The 20,034-nt window shown below is 40.2% G+C and overlaps 1 protein-coding gene across 1 annotated transcript in view; it reads left to right on the top strand.

Moving 5' to 3' along the window:
• The first annotated feature begins 344 nt into the window (after nucleotides 1–344).
• Nucleotides 345–20,034, top strand: part of LOC142103555 (vomeronasal type-2 receptor 26-like) — a 49,961-nt gene continuing 30,271 nt past the window's right edge. Inside the window, exons 1-2 of the mRNA XM_075187621.1 lie at nucleotides 345–364; nucleotides 2,003–2,294. Coding sequence (XP_075043722.1) covers nucleotides 345–364; nucleotides 2,003–2,294 — 312 coding nt within the window. The remainder of the gene's footprint in view (nucleotides 365–2,002; nucleotides 2,295–20,034) is intronic.

The raw sequence follows: 20,034 nt of genomic DNA, 5'->3' as shown, positions 1-20,034 counted from the left end.
GAGGCCTTCACCTTTCTCTGTTAGTGGCAGATCCAAAAATGTTACCGAGCCTACTAGTGGTGAACAACTACTGTTACTCGTCAAAGCCGAGCTGCAAGATAACAGTAAGGCATTAGAGGATAATGTTTGCTCCGAATCAGAAATGACACCAATCCCTGTGGATAGTCTATCCAACAGTGGCATGTCTAATCGTGAGCATTCTGTTAGTGTACCCATAAAGAAGGGCCCTTTCATCAGTTCTGCTGATATATGCCTGAACAGCCCGAGTGTAGCCGGTGATACACCAGGTGAGGATGACATTTTGTCTTTAGAAGAGGATGTGGGGGAGATTTGGGTATCCGACGATGAGGATGTGGTTGAATGTGTAAGTCCTGCAGCAGTGTGGCACCAGTGGGAGCAGTTCTGGCACATGAGGTTCCGGCACCAATATGCACTTTCCAAACACATGCAGGGATGACGCAGGGGCAGAGCACAACAGATTAACATCTGGGCTGGTTTGAAAGATCTTTTTTAAAAATGTGTGACCTTGACCATAACTCCAAACAATCCTACTATTAACATGCAAAGGATGGTGGAGGGCCTATCAGGGATTAAACTGTATTTTTACTAATTTACAGTCTTAAGGTTAGGGTATAATATACACCCAAAGACGAGTGCTCAATTGCTAAGAGTCATTGATGAAGAGGAAGACAAGCAGGCTTGTCTATAGAATTTGCAAGACCAAGTAATTTGAATTCCAAAAGAGGTGCACAACTACTCTTATGTGTGAAAGCCGAGCTGCAAGAAAATACTAAGGCCAATCCCTGTGGAGAGTCCATCCAACAGTGGGATGTCTAATCGTGAGCATTCTGATAATGTACCCATAAAGAAGGGCCCTTTCAGCAGTTCTGCTGATGTGCCTGAACAGCCCGAGTGTAGCCGGTGATACACAAATTGAGGATGCCACTTTGGAATTAGAAGAGGATGAGGGGGAGATTTGTGTAGGCGACGAGGGCGCTAATGATGATGTGGATGATTAGGATGCAGACCGATACCAAACTGCCTTTGTCCATTTCATTTAATATTCTAATTCTACATTCTATGCAGGCTGCTTCTTTTCTATGTTAATACAAGTGGATGGGGGGGTCTGATGCAGACAGATACCTTGGTCCATTTATATTTTATATTGTTCAGTGTATCCATGCTGCTTTTTTTCTATTTTACTCCTAGTGGAGAGGGGATCTGATGCAGACAGATACCAAACTGCCTTGTCCATTTCTTTTTATATTCTAATTCTACAGTCTATGCAGGCTGCTTTTTTTCTATTCAACTACAAGTGGAGGGGGGGGGGTCATAGACAGCCACCAAACTACCTTGGTCCATTCATTTTTTATATTGTTCAGTGTATTCAGGCTGCTTTTTTTCTATTCAACTACAAGTGGAGGGTGGGGGGGGGGGGCTATAGAGGCAGAAACCACACTGCCTTTGTCCATTTCTTTAGATATTTAACTATAAGTGTAGGGTGTAATATACACCCAAAGACGATGGCTGCATTGCCAATATGCATAGATGGAGAGGAAGACAATCTGGTTTGTGTGTAGAATTAATCAAAGCCTACCTACCAGGAATTAAACTGTTTTTTGGATAATTTATTAGCTTTACAATTAGATTACTTATCCAAGAAACAGGTGGAGCACTAAATTTGGTTATTTTAGGCCCAAAAACATTGATTTTGCAACAAAATAGCAAAACAAAACCAAAACCAAAACCAAAACACGCAATGGCGGTTTTGCTAAACCAAAACCAAAACACGACGGTAATCCAGATCCAAAACCAAATACAAAACCAAAACACGGGGGTCAGTGACCATCTCTATTTAGAATACACAATAACCACGGAAATTAAGAAATAACATCAAGTTTAAACTATATATATATATATATATTTTTTTTTTTTTTCAAACTAGCCTGGGCAGTTATCATATGATGAAATACATAATTTAGAGTTATGTTTTTGTCCACAGTGTTCATCACAGAGAGTATCAGCAGCTACAGGCTTTCATATTTGCCATTAATGAGATTAACAGGAACCCGGATATTCTGCCCAATGTTACTCTGGGAATGTATGCATCTGATTCTTGTGGACAAACAAGGAAAACTGTAAAAGATGTTATAGCGATAATGTCTGGGCACGAGATGGAAGTTCCCAATTATGTATGTATGGAACATGGTAAATTGGCTGGTTTTATTGGAGATCTTCATTCTGAATCTACCTATGTAATGGCGCAGTTATTGAACTTTTATGGATATACACAGGTAATTGCTGTGGCTATTATTTCTGTAAAATACAGGTAGAGTTACCCATTTCTATAGTTAAAATATAGTTTTGCATGGGTAACCTAGTATTCTAGATAATATGTCAAAGAATGACTGTGAAATATACAGTATACCGGGCTGATGCAGAGTGGGATACACAGCTGTTTGTACAGTGTAAAATACACAGATTTGCCCTGTGAATACTCATCAGAAACCTCATATAAATGTGCTCAGACAGATTTGCTCTCACCTGATTATTCCACTTTCTTACACCAGAAAAGATGGAACGGGGGGAGGGATGTGGTGATCTAACAGGGGCCAAGAACAGTAAGGACAAGTTGATATAATTGCAATTGAGGCAGACTAGATGGGAGACACATATATGTCTGTCAGTAGCTGTATCTCTTGTGGCTGTTAGAGGATAGGTGCAAATACATGATGATGATGATGATGATGACCGGCACCACCAGGTAGTCTTCTCTGATTGGATGAATGTGTCTTCATCAATCTAGCAGAAAGCACTTCTTTTATTTACTCGCGGCTCTATTATAGGATTAAGTTTCTGATTGTTTGTGAAACCTACATAGAAATGTAGTTCTACAGATGTATGTATTTTTTATTTAAATGACATGAGTAGCAAATGCGTGTTATGCTTGCAAAAATTTTTTATCAGAAAATATTTCTGTTAGGACATTTAAATTACAATTATGTTTGTCTAGGCTTATGCCATTGTGTATGGTTATTGTGCGACTGACACATTTATAACAAGTACTGTAAATACACTACTCTGTCTTGAATTGTGTTTAATATTTTTTTTCTCCTCTGATCTTTTGTGCTTTGGAAATAACCCAAACAATGATAGCTACCAATAATACTTTTGTATAATCATTTTCCCTGACTATAATATCCATGCAAACCTTATAAAGTGTTTTATTTATATATGTTTTCACGATGGCTCATCAATTTATTTGCTCCTCCTCCTCATGTGGTTCCAGCGCTGATGCTGCTGGCGCTGCTGCTGGTCCTGCTGGCGCTGCTACTGGTCCTGCTGGCGCTGCTACTGGTCCTGCTGGCGCTGCTACTGGTCCTGCTGGCGCTGGACTTGACTGCTGTTGTGCGGAGGCTGAGTGGAGACACATGGGAAATGTTACATAAAATTCCTGTTTTGTGCACAAATAAAAATCACCCTTTCTAATAAAAATCACATTAAAAAATGTTCAGACTTCTGTGTGTAATTTTTTTAAAAAAATAACATTTAAACAGGCAGCAGGATAACTGTTTACACATAAAATGTTCAAAGTGACACCATTATACAACACTCACCAGGCATTGGATGAGACACAGGTCTGTGTCCAGCACAATAATCCCCTCGAGGATCTCTCTGGGGATCTGCTGCTTAAATTCCTGTTTATATGAAGTATATGTCATCACTAGAGGAGGCCACCGCCAGTACCTATGGGGGAAAAAAAACACTTTTACAAAGGGGCTACTACACCATTCATGTGTAACTGTAAACATAAACTAAAATCATATATCTCTTCATACACTTTTTAAAACAAAATTACTACATATACTAATAACCACAAAGGTCTTAACACATTTACCGTTTGATAGGCAAAATGTCCAAAAAATGTATAAGGTGACTAGATGAATACATAAGTGGTTAAAATATGTGTGAATTAACACATCCTAAGGTAGCTCATACTTATGTTATGATATTCCCTTTAAGATTTTGTAAGGTGATGGTCACACTCTGTAAATGATGTACCAGTATTAGTGTGAAGCAGTGTCAGGTAATGTAGATCTCAATATTCGAGAAACGTTTTAGCCAAGTGTATGAATTTGAATATCATGGATTATTATTTGTAGGTTTTTTAAAATGTGTTGAGTCTTTTATCAACTGATCTGATATATTCCTGTAAATCACACCGCCAGTACCTGCAGCAGCTCGTTGATCATTGGCCATCTTATCCTTGACCCGGCGTTTGACATCACTAATCCATTTACTACAGTTTTCAGTGGCACACTTAAAGGGCCTCAATGCATTGACTGCATTCGCCAATTGTGACCACAGTTGTTTTTTGCGGGCAAACGCGGTTTTTGCAGCGAGGCTGCCCAAAATGCACTCATAGATGGGCACTAAATTGCGCACAAGCACACAATTTTCTTGATAACTGAACTGTACATTAAGGCCAGATCTCATTTTGCCCGCAGAAGGGCCTGGCTCTTCCTCCTGTACCTCCTGACCTCCTAGCTCCTCTCTCTCCTCCTCCCCACTCTTCCTAGCCTCCTCACCTCTCCTTCCTCTCACAGTGCTCACACACAGGGGGAACAAAAAATGAAACAACAAAACTGACAAATGAAACACAAGGGAAAGACAGCACAAAGAGCAAATACACACACTAAGAAAACACCGAAATTCAGAAAACAATTAGCCAAAAAACTCTGCAAACAATCAAAAAAATACAAACACAGGGGGCGTGGCTTAGACGCCATTAAGAGAGGTCGCAGAGTCCCCGAGCTCTGATACACTTTGGCTCCAAATAATTGGATATCAGGGTTCCCCCTACCCAAAAAACCGTCTGGCGCCTCTTGTTTTGTCCCGGCAGCTTGGGGACACCAATGCTTTCCGGTCCCGATCTGCTCTGCAGACTAAGAACCGCTAACTGATGCGTGGCCTATCTCCTCTATAGGCGAGCATGTGCCTGGGGACATTTCCTGACCTGCGAGCTGGCCGAGGGCTTAGTGGCCAGAAGAATTATAGTGAGCAGGCACCCACCTGTAACGAGACCCTTCTGACAGCTTCCCCACCGCCAATCCGGCTACGTTGGGAGAGAGAGGGGACCCGGTGATGCTGACTGCGGCACGCCACTGGCTTCCTCCTTACCAATTACCCCCGCTTTGCACTCGGATGCTAGGTACAGACAGACCAAGCTCACAGAACCTTACGACCGAAACTTCCCCCAAATCAACCTCCTAGAGACGTCATTGTTTGGTTCCATTACTATAAATATAAAGAACAATTTGTCTTGGCCACTCGAGCAGCAAACTCACTTCTGTTCGATGGGTCTAACCTTCAAGTTTACCAGGATCTTGCTCCCTTTACATTGCAGAAACGGCGAGGTCTTGCCCCAATCACAAAACTTTGAGAGACCACAAAATTCGGTATCGATGGGGATACCCGTTGGTCCCTAAGGTCAGTCACATAAGATTAAGACACCAGACCAAGGAATCACTCTACTACGAACTCTAGGAATACTGATACCTTAGTTGCTGACATGAAGCCCAGCAGAGGCCATGAGACCAACAACTCCCACGGCTTCATGGACAGAAGCATGAAGGATTCGGATAAAAGTTAACAATTTTACCAATATAGGGTACAGATAATCTGCTCGTGATATTTAGAAAAGGTCATCAGAAATTCTGTGTATTGTAACGGAAAAATCCTCTACATGGACGTGAGTAAAGGGACTTCTGCCCCGAATGGCTCTTGAGGTTTCGCTTTCATTTATTTAGTACCTTCTACAAAATGATAGCTAGAATCTGATTGGTTGCTATAGGCAACATCCCCACTTTTTCAAACCCGCGGCTTAGTAAATCTAGCCCCTAATCTCCCTCCGCCGACAGACTCCCCAGATATTCTTCACACCCAGGTACAAAACTTTCTTCATACTTGTTCCCTTCCCCACCTTACTGAGGCACAGCTATCAATTTTAAATGCTGAAATCATGATTAAAGAGATTAAAAACACCATCAAGACCCTAAGAAACTCTGTAGCTCCAGGCCCGGATGGCCTTACGGCAATATACTATAAAAAATTTGCCTCTGATCTTGCACCTATGCTCCTCTCGCTTTTTGATGCAACTTTGAATGGTAAAAAGTTTGAGAGAGAAACCACCAGGGCGGACGTTATTGTTATCGCTAAAGAGGGGCGATACCCTAGTCGCTGTGAGAGTTATAGACCGTTTTCACTATTAAATGTGGACTTAAAGCTATTTGCCAAATTACTAGCAGAGTAATTCCTGCCCTGATCCACCCGGATCAGGTGGGTTTTATCCCTGCTCGACAAGGAGCCGACAATACTAGACGAGCTATTGACCTAATTGACATTGCAAACCGGACCCATTTTCCTGCTCTGGTTGTGTCTCTTCATGCAGAAAAGGCGTTTGACAGGGTCTCGTGGCCTTTAATGGGAGCTACTCTGGGTGCAATGGGGTTCAAAGGCCGTTTCTTATGCGGACTAGCGTCCCTTTATTATAATGCCTCAGCTATGGTCTTAGCCAATGGCAACGCGTCGCCTCCGTTCCATATTACAAATGGTACTTAACAGGGCTGCCCACTCTCCCCCTTGCTGTTCGCTCTAACGATGGAGCTACTGGCGTTGAGTGTTCGCAATAATGCATCGATTTCTGTAATTCAAATGGGGACAACTGACTATAAGATATCTATGTATGCAGATGACATTCTTCTTACAATTACCAATCCCCTCACCTCCCTTCCATCCCTTCAAAGAGAACTCAACGAATATGGTGCAGTATCTTATTTTAAGATCAACAAGGACAAATCAGAAATCCTCCTTTTTAACCTACCTTCCCACGTATTAGATACCCTGAAGCGCCAAACAAATTTCCGATGGCAGCGGGACAAACGTAAATACTTGGGGATTTAACAAACAGCTCGTTATAATCAGCTATATGCAGCTAACTTTCCCAGGCTCTTGGATTCACTTAAATGTGATCTTGAGAAATGGGAGAGACTATATATCTCTTGGCTCGGCCGCATGGCGTTAGTAAAAATGAACCTCTGTCACGGGCACTAGGAGTCTTTACCCAGTATCACCCGCTGATGGTCTTATCAGAGCAGTAGAGTTGGTATATGATACTCTGATGGCAGGGTGATAATGGAACTGGAAACAGCAGATGGTTAGAGAATGCTCAGAAAGTCTATGACTAGCAGCACTGGTAAACAATAGGTAACTGAACACGAGGATCTGGATGGACAAGGACACGTGAGGGTAGTCAGTGGTCTGCGCACGGCAAGTTGTACCACTGCTATAGTGAGAAGAATGTCCAGGAGTAAAATAAGGAGGTGGAAGTCAGCGGTCTGCGTATAGCAAGTTGTACCGCTGTCTGTAGTCAAGGAATGGAATCCAGGTGAAGGGAACGGGGAAGTCAGTGGTCTGCGTGTAGTAAGTTGTACCACTGCTTATGTGAGAGGATATATGCAACTGGTGACACAGGGAAACAGGAATCAGTGGTCTGCCTCTAGCAAGTTGTACCACTGAATATATATGTGAGGAAGGACACGAGGAGATAAATGCAATGCAGAGTCTACACGGGTACACTGAACTTGATCCCACGTTGAACTGCACACAATAATAATAATGAATGAACAGCACTGCACAGATAAACAAAGTCACTAGAATAGTCCAGCAAAAGGAAACACAGTCAATAATAGCAATAGTCTCAGAGAATGGAAACTCCGGAGGAGAACAACTCAGTCCAGATGGATATGCAATACACCAGCACAGTCAATGAGAAGTATGCATACCGTGGTTCAGATGAGCAGGCTGTTAGAGATAGCTGCAGGGATACCTGAGCGGCAGGGAACTGACGAGATGAGAAGTCCTTGTAGAATGGAAGCGGCAGGTAGGTGCAGCGCACTGTAGGTAGGCCAGCAAGGACGACAAAATACTCAGGAAGCAGTAGTATATCGAATTGAACAGCAGGAGACCACGGGAGAGCTGAAGCAATGTAGCAGAACTGGAAACCGAGGAGCGTAGACTCGATGCTTAACAGGCAAGTTGACAGGAATGGACACACTGTAGAAGCAGTAGGCAGCGGGTCAGCTGACGGCAGGTGGAATGCAGACTGGAGCGCTGAGACGAGCAGGACTCTGTAGACACGCTGAAGTAGCTAACAGGAATCAGCTGGAACAGTAGCGATGTAACACAGGAGAGTTGGAGAGATCTGTAACTTGTTAGACACACGGAGGCAGCGGATAGGAATCAGCTGCTGGAGTCACGATGAAACACAGGGGAGTTTGCAGTAATCTGTAGCTGTAGATACACGGAGGCAGCGGATAGGAATCAGCTGCTGAAGTCACTAGGAACATGAGGAGTAGAAGTGGTCTGGAAACCACAAACGGCAAACAGGAATCAGCATAAGCTGAACACACGAGGAGGCACTGGAACACCTTCAGAGACTCATGAGGAATGAGACTCCAAGATCAGGCCACGTGGTATTGACCACAGGTGCTTATAATAGGGAGTGTTGCCTGATCAGCCAATTAAGTTAAAGGAACAGAACTGAAGGTTAGAAGGGACTGCACATGCGCAGTACCTCATTATAATGGACGGACACGGTTCCTAGCTACCTTAGAAGTAGCACTCACAGTCCGGTGAGTGACAACCTCTTGCCATGAAATCTCTATTTGCTTCAAACCCTACCTGTTCGAGTACCCTCCCTTGTGCTCCAGACCCTTCAGAAGCAAATTACCAGATTTATTTTGGGCGTGCAGGCGAACTCGTGTGCAGGCTTGTACGCTCTTCCGATGAAACTCAGAAAGATGAATGGGCCTCTCAAACATCTCCAAATACTATATTGCTACACACTTGACCCAATTAGTCTTATTTCATTCCCCATCTTCCACAAGACTCTGGGTAGACATTGAGGCTAATTTTTTACACTTACTCTCGCCCTATACATTACTGTGGATATCAATCAAGCATAGACCGCCACTCTCTTTACTCCTATCCACCACCCGTTTCTCCCTCCAGATATGGGACTACAGTACCCGCACATTTCAACTATTAAGAAATTCGGAAGCTATGTTCCCATTGTGGAACAATCCAGGCTTTCCACCAGGGCAGCAACACTCCTCTTTCCACCATTGGTCCCGACGAGGTCTAAGATTCATTACTGACATAGCACCTATGCAGATATTCCCTGAATTTGCAGACTTACAGCAATGATATGACATCACTCATGACCGTTTCTATCAATACCTTCAATTAAGACACCTATATCAATCAATACCAACGCTTATGCTTATATGCCAACTTACGTCTTTAGAAACTTTTTGTTAAGGTAAATCCCTCCCTACTGGTTTAATTTCTACTTTTTACAGCATCTTGATGGCATTTCATCAACGGGAAGACCTTGGCATGGAACTAGAGGTAGAGGAATGGGCTAAGATCAGGTCACGAGTTGCCAAGAGCTCTATCTGTGTACGAACCAAAGAGGACTCGTATAAGCTCTTATATAGATGGTATTTAGTTCCAACCCGCTTGAAAGCCATATATCCTGATTCCTCTAGCCTATGCTGGAGATTATGTGGACAGGAGGGCTCATTTCAACATACTTGGTGGTCCTGTCCTAGACTTGTGGGATTCTGGCAAAAAATTCACAATCTAATCAATAGTGTCACCTAAATACAACTTCCCCCTTGCCCCTCGTACTCACTACTACACAGACCCATACCAGATGTTAGCAAATATACAATGGCGCTTGTGGGCCATTTACTCAATGCAATGCAATTTTCTCAATCGCACTATATTTGTTGTTTGATCAATGTAACTTAATCTTTATACTGTTTAAAAACTGAAAATCTTCCTAATAAAATATGTTTAAAAAAAATGCAAACAGAGACAATAAGTCAAACAAGGGCAGACAGTGAAACAAAACAAACAAAATATAAATTTTACCAACCTTCTCACACCAAAAACACTCTCCCTGCCTTAACACTTCTTTCTCTTTCTCTCTCTCTCTCTCTAACTCCTTAAAGCCCTTTTAACTCAAATAAGGAATTAGCTGCCTTTTTTACAATGTTAGTGAGGTCCGTGAGTTTTGCTGTTCATACTGTCAACCAATCAGAAATGATTATTGGGTTTCAAAAGGAACTCTTGACCTAAACACGGGAGAGTTGGCTAAACATGGCTTTCTTGAAATCCAAGCAAATTGCCAGAGATTACCAGCGATTTTGAAGATGAGAATAAAAAACCAAATCTTAATACATTTCGCGACTTGGGCACTAGACTCTCGGGTTATCACCCACAATTTGCCGCGATTTAGAATTGCTGAAAAAATCGCAGCTTAATACATTTACCCCCAGGGTCCATTTCTGAAAGGAAAAATCTATTTTAAAAAAATAGGTAAAATCCAGAAATTCAAGGGTGTTAAATACTGAGAAAGTATATAGTATGTGTCTGCATTGTTAGGATAAAAATGTGGTAGTCAGAGTACTCTAAATCCTTGCAATGTTATCACCCTTATGTGAGCCATGAATTACTAAATATACATCTGATAATAACAGGACAATGCAGTGTGTACTTGCAGTGTTAGGTCAAAATGCAGCATCACACTTAGAATATAACTTGTAATTAATTACAAACACCTCCCACACCTGTCACTCCCCACACTGTATGAATGCAATAGGAATATTCTTTCCTATGATAGTTGTAAAGATTGCAAGTATGAAATGCAAACAGACAATTATAATATAGCTGTAATGCAAATGATGAAGTACTATCAGCTGAAGGGGTTAATCTGCAAATGAGCCATTCAGAAGTGGTTAGCTGAGCACCTACTAGAGATACTCCTCAGTTGTATTTATCTCTGGGTGCATGTCTACCTGAGTCACAATAATAAGAATACACCCTTACTGTACTCGGACTGTGTCTGCCCATCGCTTCACTCACACATTACGCTCCACGAAGCGTAAGGAGTCGTAAGTGTAACATGTGATCAAATCTGTATATGGACATATCATCATCATCATCATCATTTATTTATATAGTGCCAGCAATTTACTTACATATGTGTATGTATCATTGGTGCACACACATAATATGAAGAACAGACATACTATATGATCTACATGATGATCTATACTTTAGATATATATTATGATCTCTTTATATTTTACATGAGGCTCCATAGTCATTAATATGTTCTAAGTGAGCAAATGTTTATGTGATTCAGTCTTAGAACATGTATGATTTTGAGTCCTTCTTCTACATTAAATGAATTCAGTACAGTAATTTATGATGATTTGTTGATGTTTGTAGATCAGCTATGGAGCGAGAGACCCGCTGCTAAGTGATAGGATTCTTTATCCAAACTTTTTTCGCACAGTTCAACCCTACGAGATGCAACATGTGGCCATTGCAAAGTTATTGAGAAGTTTTGGGTGGAACTGGGTCGGAATCATCACTTCAAATGATGAACCTGGAGACCAGGAGCTAGAACATCTGAGCAAACAACTTAATAATTATGGAATTTGTACTGAATTCAAAATTAAACTTTTTTATACACTGTTAGATTACATTCATCTTGTTTTTCAAAATTCTTCAACCGAAATTGTTATTATTTGTGGAACTTTACAGATAACCTTTATAGATATTTTGAATAAAGCACAATATTATCTCTTTAACAAGACATTTATCATTACAACATCATGGTCACAAGCTGGAGATCTTTTACTTGTCAAAATGAGTGAACTGGTGGATCGTAGTTTGGTATTTCTACCTCCATTGCGTTATATCCCTGGATTACAGGAACTTTTATACAGTTTTCATCCATCCACCCATGTGAGTGACAAATTACTGGAAGATATCTGGATTTATTATTTTAGGTGCTTATCAGGAAACTCTAGAAAGAATGATATCATTTCAGAAATTGCTCATCTAAACCTTCATAACTGCACTGGGAGGGAGAATTTGAACCAACTTCTTAATTGCTCTGGAGATTCTGCCACCTACCAAGTATATATAGCAGTCCTCAGCATGGCACAAGCTTTACATGATATGTATATGTCTTTCAATAGATATGGAGCAAAGTATGGTTTAACTTTCTCTAAATTTCAACACAAGGTGAGTGAAAATATACAACATTTTTCACCAAAATCCTATTATTGCATATGCTGTTTTATATAGAATAATTTAGCAGATATCATGACATTCAGATCACTAATGGATTTGGAGACCAATCTTAAAAGTGTTAAGATTCTACACTTCGGATATTGCATTTTCATCTGACATCACATAAAATGTTTCAAATATTATTACATCACTAATCAGATACATCAAATAACATTCCCTGAAGTATCAACAATCATCTTTAGCAAACAGGTCATCCTAATAATGTATGCTTAAGTACAGGATAGTATTTCTACTGCTGGTACACTACTGTGCATGTAGAATAGTACAACATGAGGGTTATTTATTTATAATTAACATCAATTAGCTTTATTTTATAGGGCTTAGAAAGTCTTATTTCAATTTGGCCATAAACACAATTTTACTTCTTGTCTCCATGTGATGTAAGTAGATGTCATCAGCAAATAAAAAATAGCTGTCTGTGAGTATGAATCAAATACGTTGTGGAGCAGGGTGGGTAGATCATTATCTTGAAGGATATTCTAACAAGCAGAATGACATAACAGTGTGCAAACATATTATTGGCCACAGTGGAAGTAAATATCCTAATTACCCATGTTGCCAGTGTTACTAACCCTTTGGCCTACTTCCACTATACTAATGACCTACTAATTATCTGGGCAGCTTCTGAAAACTTCAATAAAACCTACAATCAGCTCACGTTCAGCTATTTGACTAAAAGTAACATTTCTAGATTTGCCTTCAGGAACAGAACTACCAATACACAAACATATGCTGTTATATAGGTAACCAATATTTATGCAAGCTTAAAACATTGACATAATGTCACTCATTCATTGATTTTATATTGCCCCTTGACACTCCAACACTGAGCACCCTCTGGTGACAACTTACCCATGAAGCTGATCCCTGCTGCTCCACCAGGTCAGTGATGTCATGTGAGTGTGGTGCTGTGCTATGATGTCATAGCCCAGCGCCCCTCTCCCAGCATGAGGAGCAAATGATGATGAAACCACCTCCCATCTACTAAGATAAGAATCAGGGGGGTAGGAAAGACAGCAGATGAGGAAGGGAACCTAAGGCATCTACAATGATTCCTCCAGCCCGGTATACCTCATCTCCTATATAAACATCCTCCCAATGTGAGAAATATGCTTGATAGAAAAACCATAAAACTCCACAGAAACAAGCACATTCCCAAAAGATTTGAAACTTATACACAATTTATTTGTACACACAAAATCCAAATACCCACTGACAGTGATGTACAATAAATAACAAATAGTGGGAAAACACTTCTGCAGGCCCCATCACAGTACTAAGGGTCTGAAAGAGTGAAAAAAGAGTGCAATCTGTGAACTTAAATTGATAACTATGTTCAATACAGTCAAACAAGTTTTAAATGTTTGTATATCAAGAATCATGATCCAATGTGAAATATAGAGCGACCACTTTGGAGTAATTAGTGCCAGAACTCTGGGCTTTTCGCAACATGCATCTGATACACAGCTATTACAATTAATTTATGTATGTATGTATGTATATATATATATATATATATATATATATATATATATACTAGCTGAAGTACCCAGTGTTGACCTTGTTGGAATCTTCAAGTGTTTAAGTTAACAATGAGTTGGTTGTAAGTGTCAACATTTTAAAAATACAAAGCAGATTAGAAACTCGTTTTTGTTTTTATATTAAATAATATCCAAACACATTCAGTTAATGGCCCAGAACAGGCACCCCGGGTCAAAGTTCTGGCCAGCGTATAAAAAATGGAAGGTCCGACCAGGACCTCAACCCCCTAGTAGGTTTTCTTGTATCCAATGTTACCAGTCTGTGAAGGTTTCATCCAAATCAGTCCAGTGGAAGGCTTAGAACAGGCTCCCCAATTTAAATTTCTTCCCAGCGTACACTAACAGGAGGGACTCTAACCCCCTTAAAACCTGGCAAGGATCCAACTGGACCACTTTGCATTGGATTTATCCGAATCGGTTCAGGGGTGTCCAAATGCATATTCAGACAGACAATGAAACCAAATCCATCCAGTAGAAGACACAGAACAGTCTTCCTGGGTCTGACAGTATACACCGATGGGAGGTCTGATCAGGACCCTTACCCCCTTAAAACCTGCCCCATTTCCAACTGGACCACCTCGCGTTGGTTTCTTCCCAATCGGTTCGAATGTATAACTGGACAGACAATCAAACCAAATTCATCTTAAGGGCCAGAAAAGGCTCTTTGCGTCAAAGTTCTGGCCTGCGTACACCAATGTGAGGTCCGACCGGGACCTTAAACCACTAATATGTCTTCTGATATCCAATGTTACTTGTCTGTGCAGTTTTTGACCAAATCCATCCATTGTAAAGCACAGAACAAGCTTCCCGGGTCATAGTTCTGCTAAGCGTACACCAATGGAAGGTCCGACCAGGACTCTAACCCACATAAAACCTGCCCAACTATACCACCTCCTGTTGGTTTCATTCTATTCATTCTGGAAGTGTCCGAATACAAACAAACCGAATCCATCCAGTGAAGGGCCCAGAACCTGCTCCACAGTTCAAAGTTCTGGCCAGCATACACCAACGGGAGGTCCGACTAAGAGCTACACCTCCTAGTATGTCTTTTAGGATTCAATGTTAAAAGTCTTTTTAAATTTTCGTCCAATTCCATCCAGTGGAAGGCTCACAACAGGCTCCGCTGGTCAAATTTCTGGTCAGTGTACACTAGTGAAAAGTCAGATCGGGTCCCTAAACCCCTTAATATCTGTCCGGGATCCAACTGGACCACCTTGCAATGATTTCATCCGAATCAGTGCAGGGATGTGGAAGATATTTTCCTACAATCAAACAAACAAACTTCTTCTTTTATATGTATAGATAGATATATTCTAGTTGTGATATAAACATTAATAATATTTACACTGTATTGTTTTTTTTAAGCTAAGAAACTTTGTAAGTAAAGTTAACTACAGAGGTCCATTTAATGAAAAACAATTTTTTAATGAAAAAGGAGAATTGCCGGAAACACTAGAAATTCGGAATTGGGTATGGACAACAAATGGCAATACAACGGTTGTATTAGAGTATTATGTAGGGAAATTTGATGGATCACTTTCAGAAGATCAGCAGCTGATTGTTTTACCTGCTAGAATAACATGGAGACATGGAAAGGTCAATTATAATATTGTATATTACATATGACAATAAGTATAGTAGAACTACTACTACTAGTAACAATAATAATGGAAAGTATTAAAAGGGTAGAATATAACTATATTTATATATGTTCAACAATCTACCATTTAAAATGAGATATGAGACTTTTGAGTTGTCTTATTTATCTTGAATGTGTTATCTGTGATGATTGAGGTAATAATTGATATCACATGATGTAATCATGTTTTAAATGTTCTATGCAACGTCATCATTGATAACATTAAGCACATCCATTATCATGTGATTTATGAAAAAGTTAAGGTTACTTGTAACGTTAAAATCCCCAACTGTTTTTTCTTTGTTTTTTAAACTTTGTCCAGAATTAATACATGACAGTGTTTAAAATTAACTGTGTTGTCAATAACATTAATTTCCTGTGTCTCTGAATTTGAAAGTAGAGAAAATTATTACATCATTAGTTTGAATAAAAATTTCACATTTTCACTCAACTTAACATGAATTATCAGTCCCTGGTCCAGAAAGCTGGAGTCAGACATTCCCCAATAAACTAGACGCAGAGCAGGGCTGTCTTAACAGCATTATAGGCCCCCTGGTAAAGCAATGCACTGGGGCCCTACCTACACAACCACTTCCGGATGAAGGTCAAGATATGTATTCAAAACAGCATGTACAGGTAACAGCTGATACTGAGGTGTTGAGTCCACCTAAACATTTTAAGAAAGAGGTTTTGAAGGTTCTGAATAAATCTCCAAGAATAATATACTGAAATGTTTCCAAGCGTATACTTGTGGCTTACAACCAGACCCTGCAATTAGTCCCTGCCCACAGCAAAATGACTACACAAAATACAGAGCCCCCAACTCCATCTATCTGATTAAATTCTCAGGAACAATCACCATCCCACCATCTCCATTTTATCCCAGTTGTTCCTATTGTCTCTCACCACCCCTCCCTCTAGAATGTAAACTCTCATGACCTGGGTTCCTTCTACTATTGTCTCATGTTTGTCTACTGTCCATCTCCCCCATGGGAAAGACACATACAATATAAATATACCTTACATGAGTTTAGCTTTCATTCAGCGGCAGGATGGTCTTCCATAGAAGAACATAGTGCGTTTGCATACTACCTATTTTTGTTTGCCTGTTCCAGTGGAATTATCATGAGGTCCTTGGGACTGAAGAGCAGAAGATTTTTCAAGCCCTTGTGGAACATTTTGGAGTCCTTTAAATTGAAGATAAAAAGATGTATTTCATGGACTTTTGTAATATTATGTGGTCCTTTGGTCTGATAATGAGATGTTTTTTTATGGACTTTTAGAATATTATGGGGTCCTTGGGATGGAAGAAAAGAAAATGTCTACTTTTGGAATATATATTGTTTGGAACATCAACAGGACCTTGGAAAATCTTGGTTTGATTTAGTTAGAAAGCTTTAAATCCAATAAGGCTTAAAATCCTTCTATCATCAAGAGCAGAGCTGAAACCACACAAAGAATAAGGCACTAAAGTCCACTAGACCATTATACTATCAAATTAAAAATCAACATATATTATCTCATTTATTGTCAAAAAATATGAAAACAATGAAATATTATTATATTTCTTTAATTTTTATTAAAAAACAACAAAGATACCAATAATTCTCTTTTTAGGAGCAATGAAAATCTAAACATAATAATAGACATCTCTCATTTCTGGCAAGAAGAAATTTATATTCTGCTAGTTATGAATGAAATTGATAAATATTAAACTCCTTTGGTTATTATAACGTGGCTTCTATGGAAGGGTCCTTTTGATTTTAGTTCACACAAGATTTTCCTTCTTTATTCACATTACTTGTATTACTTTTAATATTTCGCCAACATAAATTTTTGGAATAATTGCTTTTTTGCCAACAAATAAGATAATATAAGATGAATTTTAATTTGATAGCCTAATGAACTAGTGGACTGGAGTGGCCTTTTCTTGTGTGGCTCCCGCTCTGGTCTTGATGATGGAATGTTTATGTATATTGGAAGAGCACCCCCTCGATAGTAGATTTTTTTAATGTAACCCCAACTCTGATTATGAGGACAATCCTATCCTTGTGCAATTACATTTTCTCTACTGGATTGAAAGCTTAAAAGATTGGATTCCATACAGATGAAGACATCAGATGGTAAGTATATGGGGTTTCATTATTTTAAAAAATATATGTGGTTATAAGAGGTAGTTGTGGCTTATTTACATTGTAACTTTGTGCACTACATGGCTCAGCAAGCTATGTGGTTCTAAAAGCACCAACATGCTCACACTGTTAATGGCAGCCTGGACTTGCTGGGACTTGTAGTTCCACAAACTAAAATGGTGTTTCAAACTTATTCTTATATTTCACACTCTTTATTACCCTACACCCACCACCCCAGGGGTGTAGGAAGAGCACTAGTGCTTTCAGCACTGAGCTGGTAATTCCTAGTGGGGGGGCCGCACACAATTTGTTTTGCAGACCCGACTCCCTAGGGAATCCAGTCCAGTGCTGAACAGTCTGGGGTTGGTTTGTCATTATGGCAGAGCGACCCCTGTCGAGTGTCCCCCTGCTGTAGTACAATGCACCCTGGCTAGTTGGCCTAGTGCTGAATTCTGTGAAATCAGGAGGAAGCTTTGCTTTTTGTTTTCCCCAATTTCACAACAACCAGCAGTATCCAGGCAGCACTGGGGTCAATAGCATTATGAGGAGGGGATCACATGTGTTTTTTTTAAAAATTCTCTTTTTGAACATTATAAATAGCCGACGGGTCATCCGGGTATAATACCAGCCGACCCGCTGACTAAGTGAAGTGTGCCCCAGAGCTAGAGCAAGAGATATGGCCGAAATGGGAGTTGCGTGTGCTCGAGTTGGCGCGCCCAGACTGTACATTGACTTCAGCCACACACCCCTTCCCGGACCAAGACACCCCCTTTCATGTAAGGGGTAGTAACAGCCCTTTCCATGCATTAGAGCATGGTAAAGGGCTGTTTCACTGGACATATCTGCTGGTTCTGAGCATGCGCAGAGTGATTTTGCATACAATAAGTTCAAAATCGGCAGATATGTGCCCTAATGGATCAGGCCAATTGGTTTCAGTTTACAGATAGCCTTCATGATGATTTGTAATGTTTTGTTTATCGGTAGGAATAGAATTTGTTTTATATTTTTCATACTATCATTACGGAAATAGGGAATATCACTATCCATAGTATCAGTACATTAAGGTTTATAATATCTCTTTTATAATGGCACACTTACCATGAGGTATATTCTCCACATAAAAGTTCTTTGGGATGTATAAGCTCTATTATATGTATTAAAACAATGTATTTGTTAAGCTCAGGCAATGTTTCATCATCATCATCATCAACATTTATTTATATAGCGCCAGCAAATTCCGTAGCGCTTTACAATTGGGAACAAACATTGATAAGACAATACTGGGTAATACATACAGACAGAGAGGTAAGAGAACCCTGCTCGCAAGCTTATAGTCTATAGGACAATGGGAGTTAGAAACACAAGGGCATGTGCTACATCATATTGCACAATGGACCAGCTAGAACGCAAAGGTAAAAGTATTGAGTGGACTGTGTGTGTTGCAATGTTGGTCAGAGGGTTGTTGTCTTGCGTTAGCAGTGTAGAGGAATGTAATAGGGTAATCTAGGGAAATTAAGAAGGTGGTTGAGGAATATCATAATCTTGTCTGAAGAGGTGGGTTTTCAGTGAACGCTTGAAGGTTTGAAGACTAGAGGAAAGTCTTACTGTGCGTGGAACGGAATTCCACAAAGTGGTTGCAGCCTGGAAAAAATCCTGTAACCGAGAATGGGAGGATGTGATGAGAGTGGAGGAGAGACGTAGATCTTATGCAGAACAGAGGTGTCGAGTGGGGAGATATTTCGAGACCAGTGAGGAAATGTATGTCGGTGCAATTTTGTTGATGGCCTTGTATGTTAGTAGAAGAATTTTATATTGGATTCGTTGAAATACAGGCAGCCAATGTAGAGACTGACAGAGTGGCTCAGGAGAGGAAAAACGGTTTGTAAGCAAAATCAATCTAGCCGCTGCGTGCAAAATAGATTGTAGGGGTTCAAGTCTGATTTTGGGAAGACCAGTAAGGAAGGAATTGCAATAGTCGATGCGGGAGATGATGAGTGCATGAATTAATGTTTTTGCGGTGTCTTGTGTCAGATATGTGCGTATTCTGGAAACGTTCTTTAGGTGCATGTAACATGATTTAGATATAGAGTTGATGTGGGGAATAAATGACAGTTGTGAATAAAGGATTACACCTAGGCAACGAGCTTGCGGGGTGGGATTTATGGTCATGTTATCAACAGAAATAGAAATGTCATGCAGGAAGCTTCTGTTTTTGGGTGGAAATATTATTAATTCAGTTTTTGAAAGATTGAGTCTGAGATGGCGAGAAGACATCCAAGATGAAATGGCAGAAAGACAGTCAGTAACGCGAGACAACACAGATGGTGAAAGATCAGGAGAGGATAGATAAATTTGTGTATCATCCGCTTAGAGATGATACTGAAATCCAAAGGAGATTATTAGTTTTCCAAAAGAAGTGGTGTAGATAGAGAATAGCAGAGGACCTAGGACTGAGCCTTGTGGTACTCCAATTGATAAAGGAAGCGGA

The sequence above is a fragment of the Mixophyes fleayi genome, chromosome 1 (genome assembly GCF_038048845.1).
Source record: "Mixophyes fleayi isolate aMixFle1 chromosome 1, aMixFle1.hap1, whole genome shotgun sequence".
Classification (NCBI taxonomy): Eukaryota; Metazoa; Chordata; class Amphibia; order Anura; family Limnodynastidae; genus Mixophyes; species Mixophyes fleayi.
This window is presented reverse-complemented; position numbering and strand designations above follow the sequence as displayed.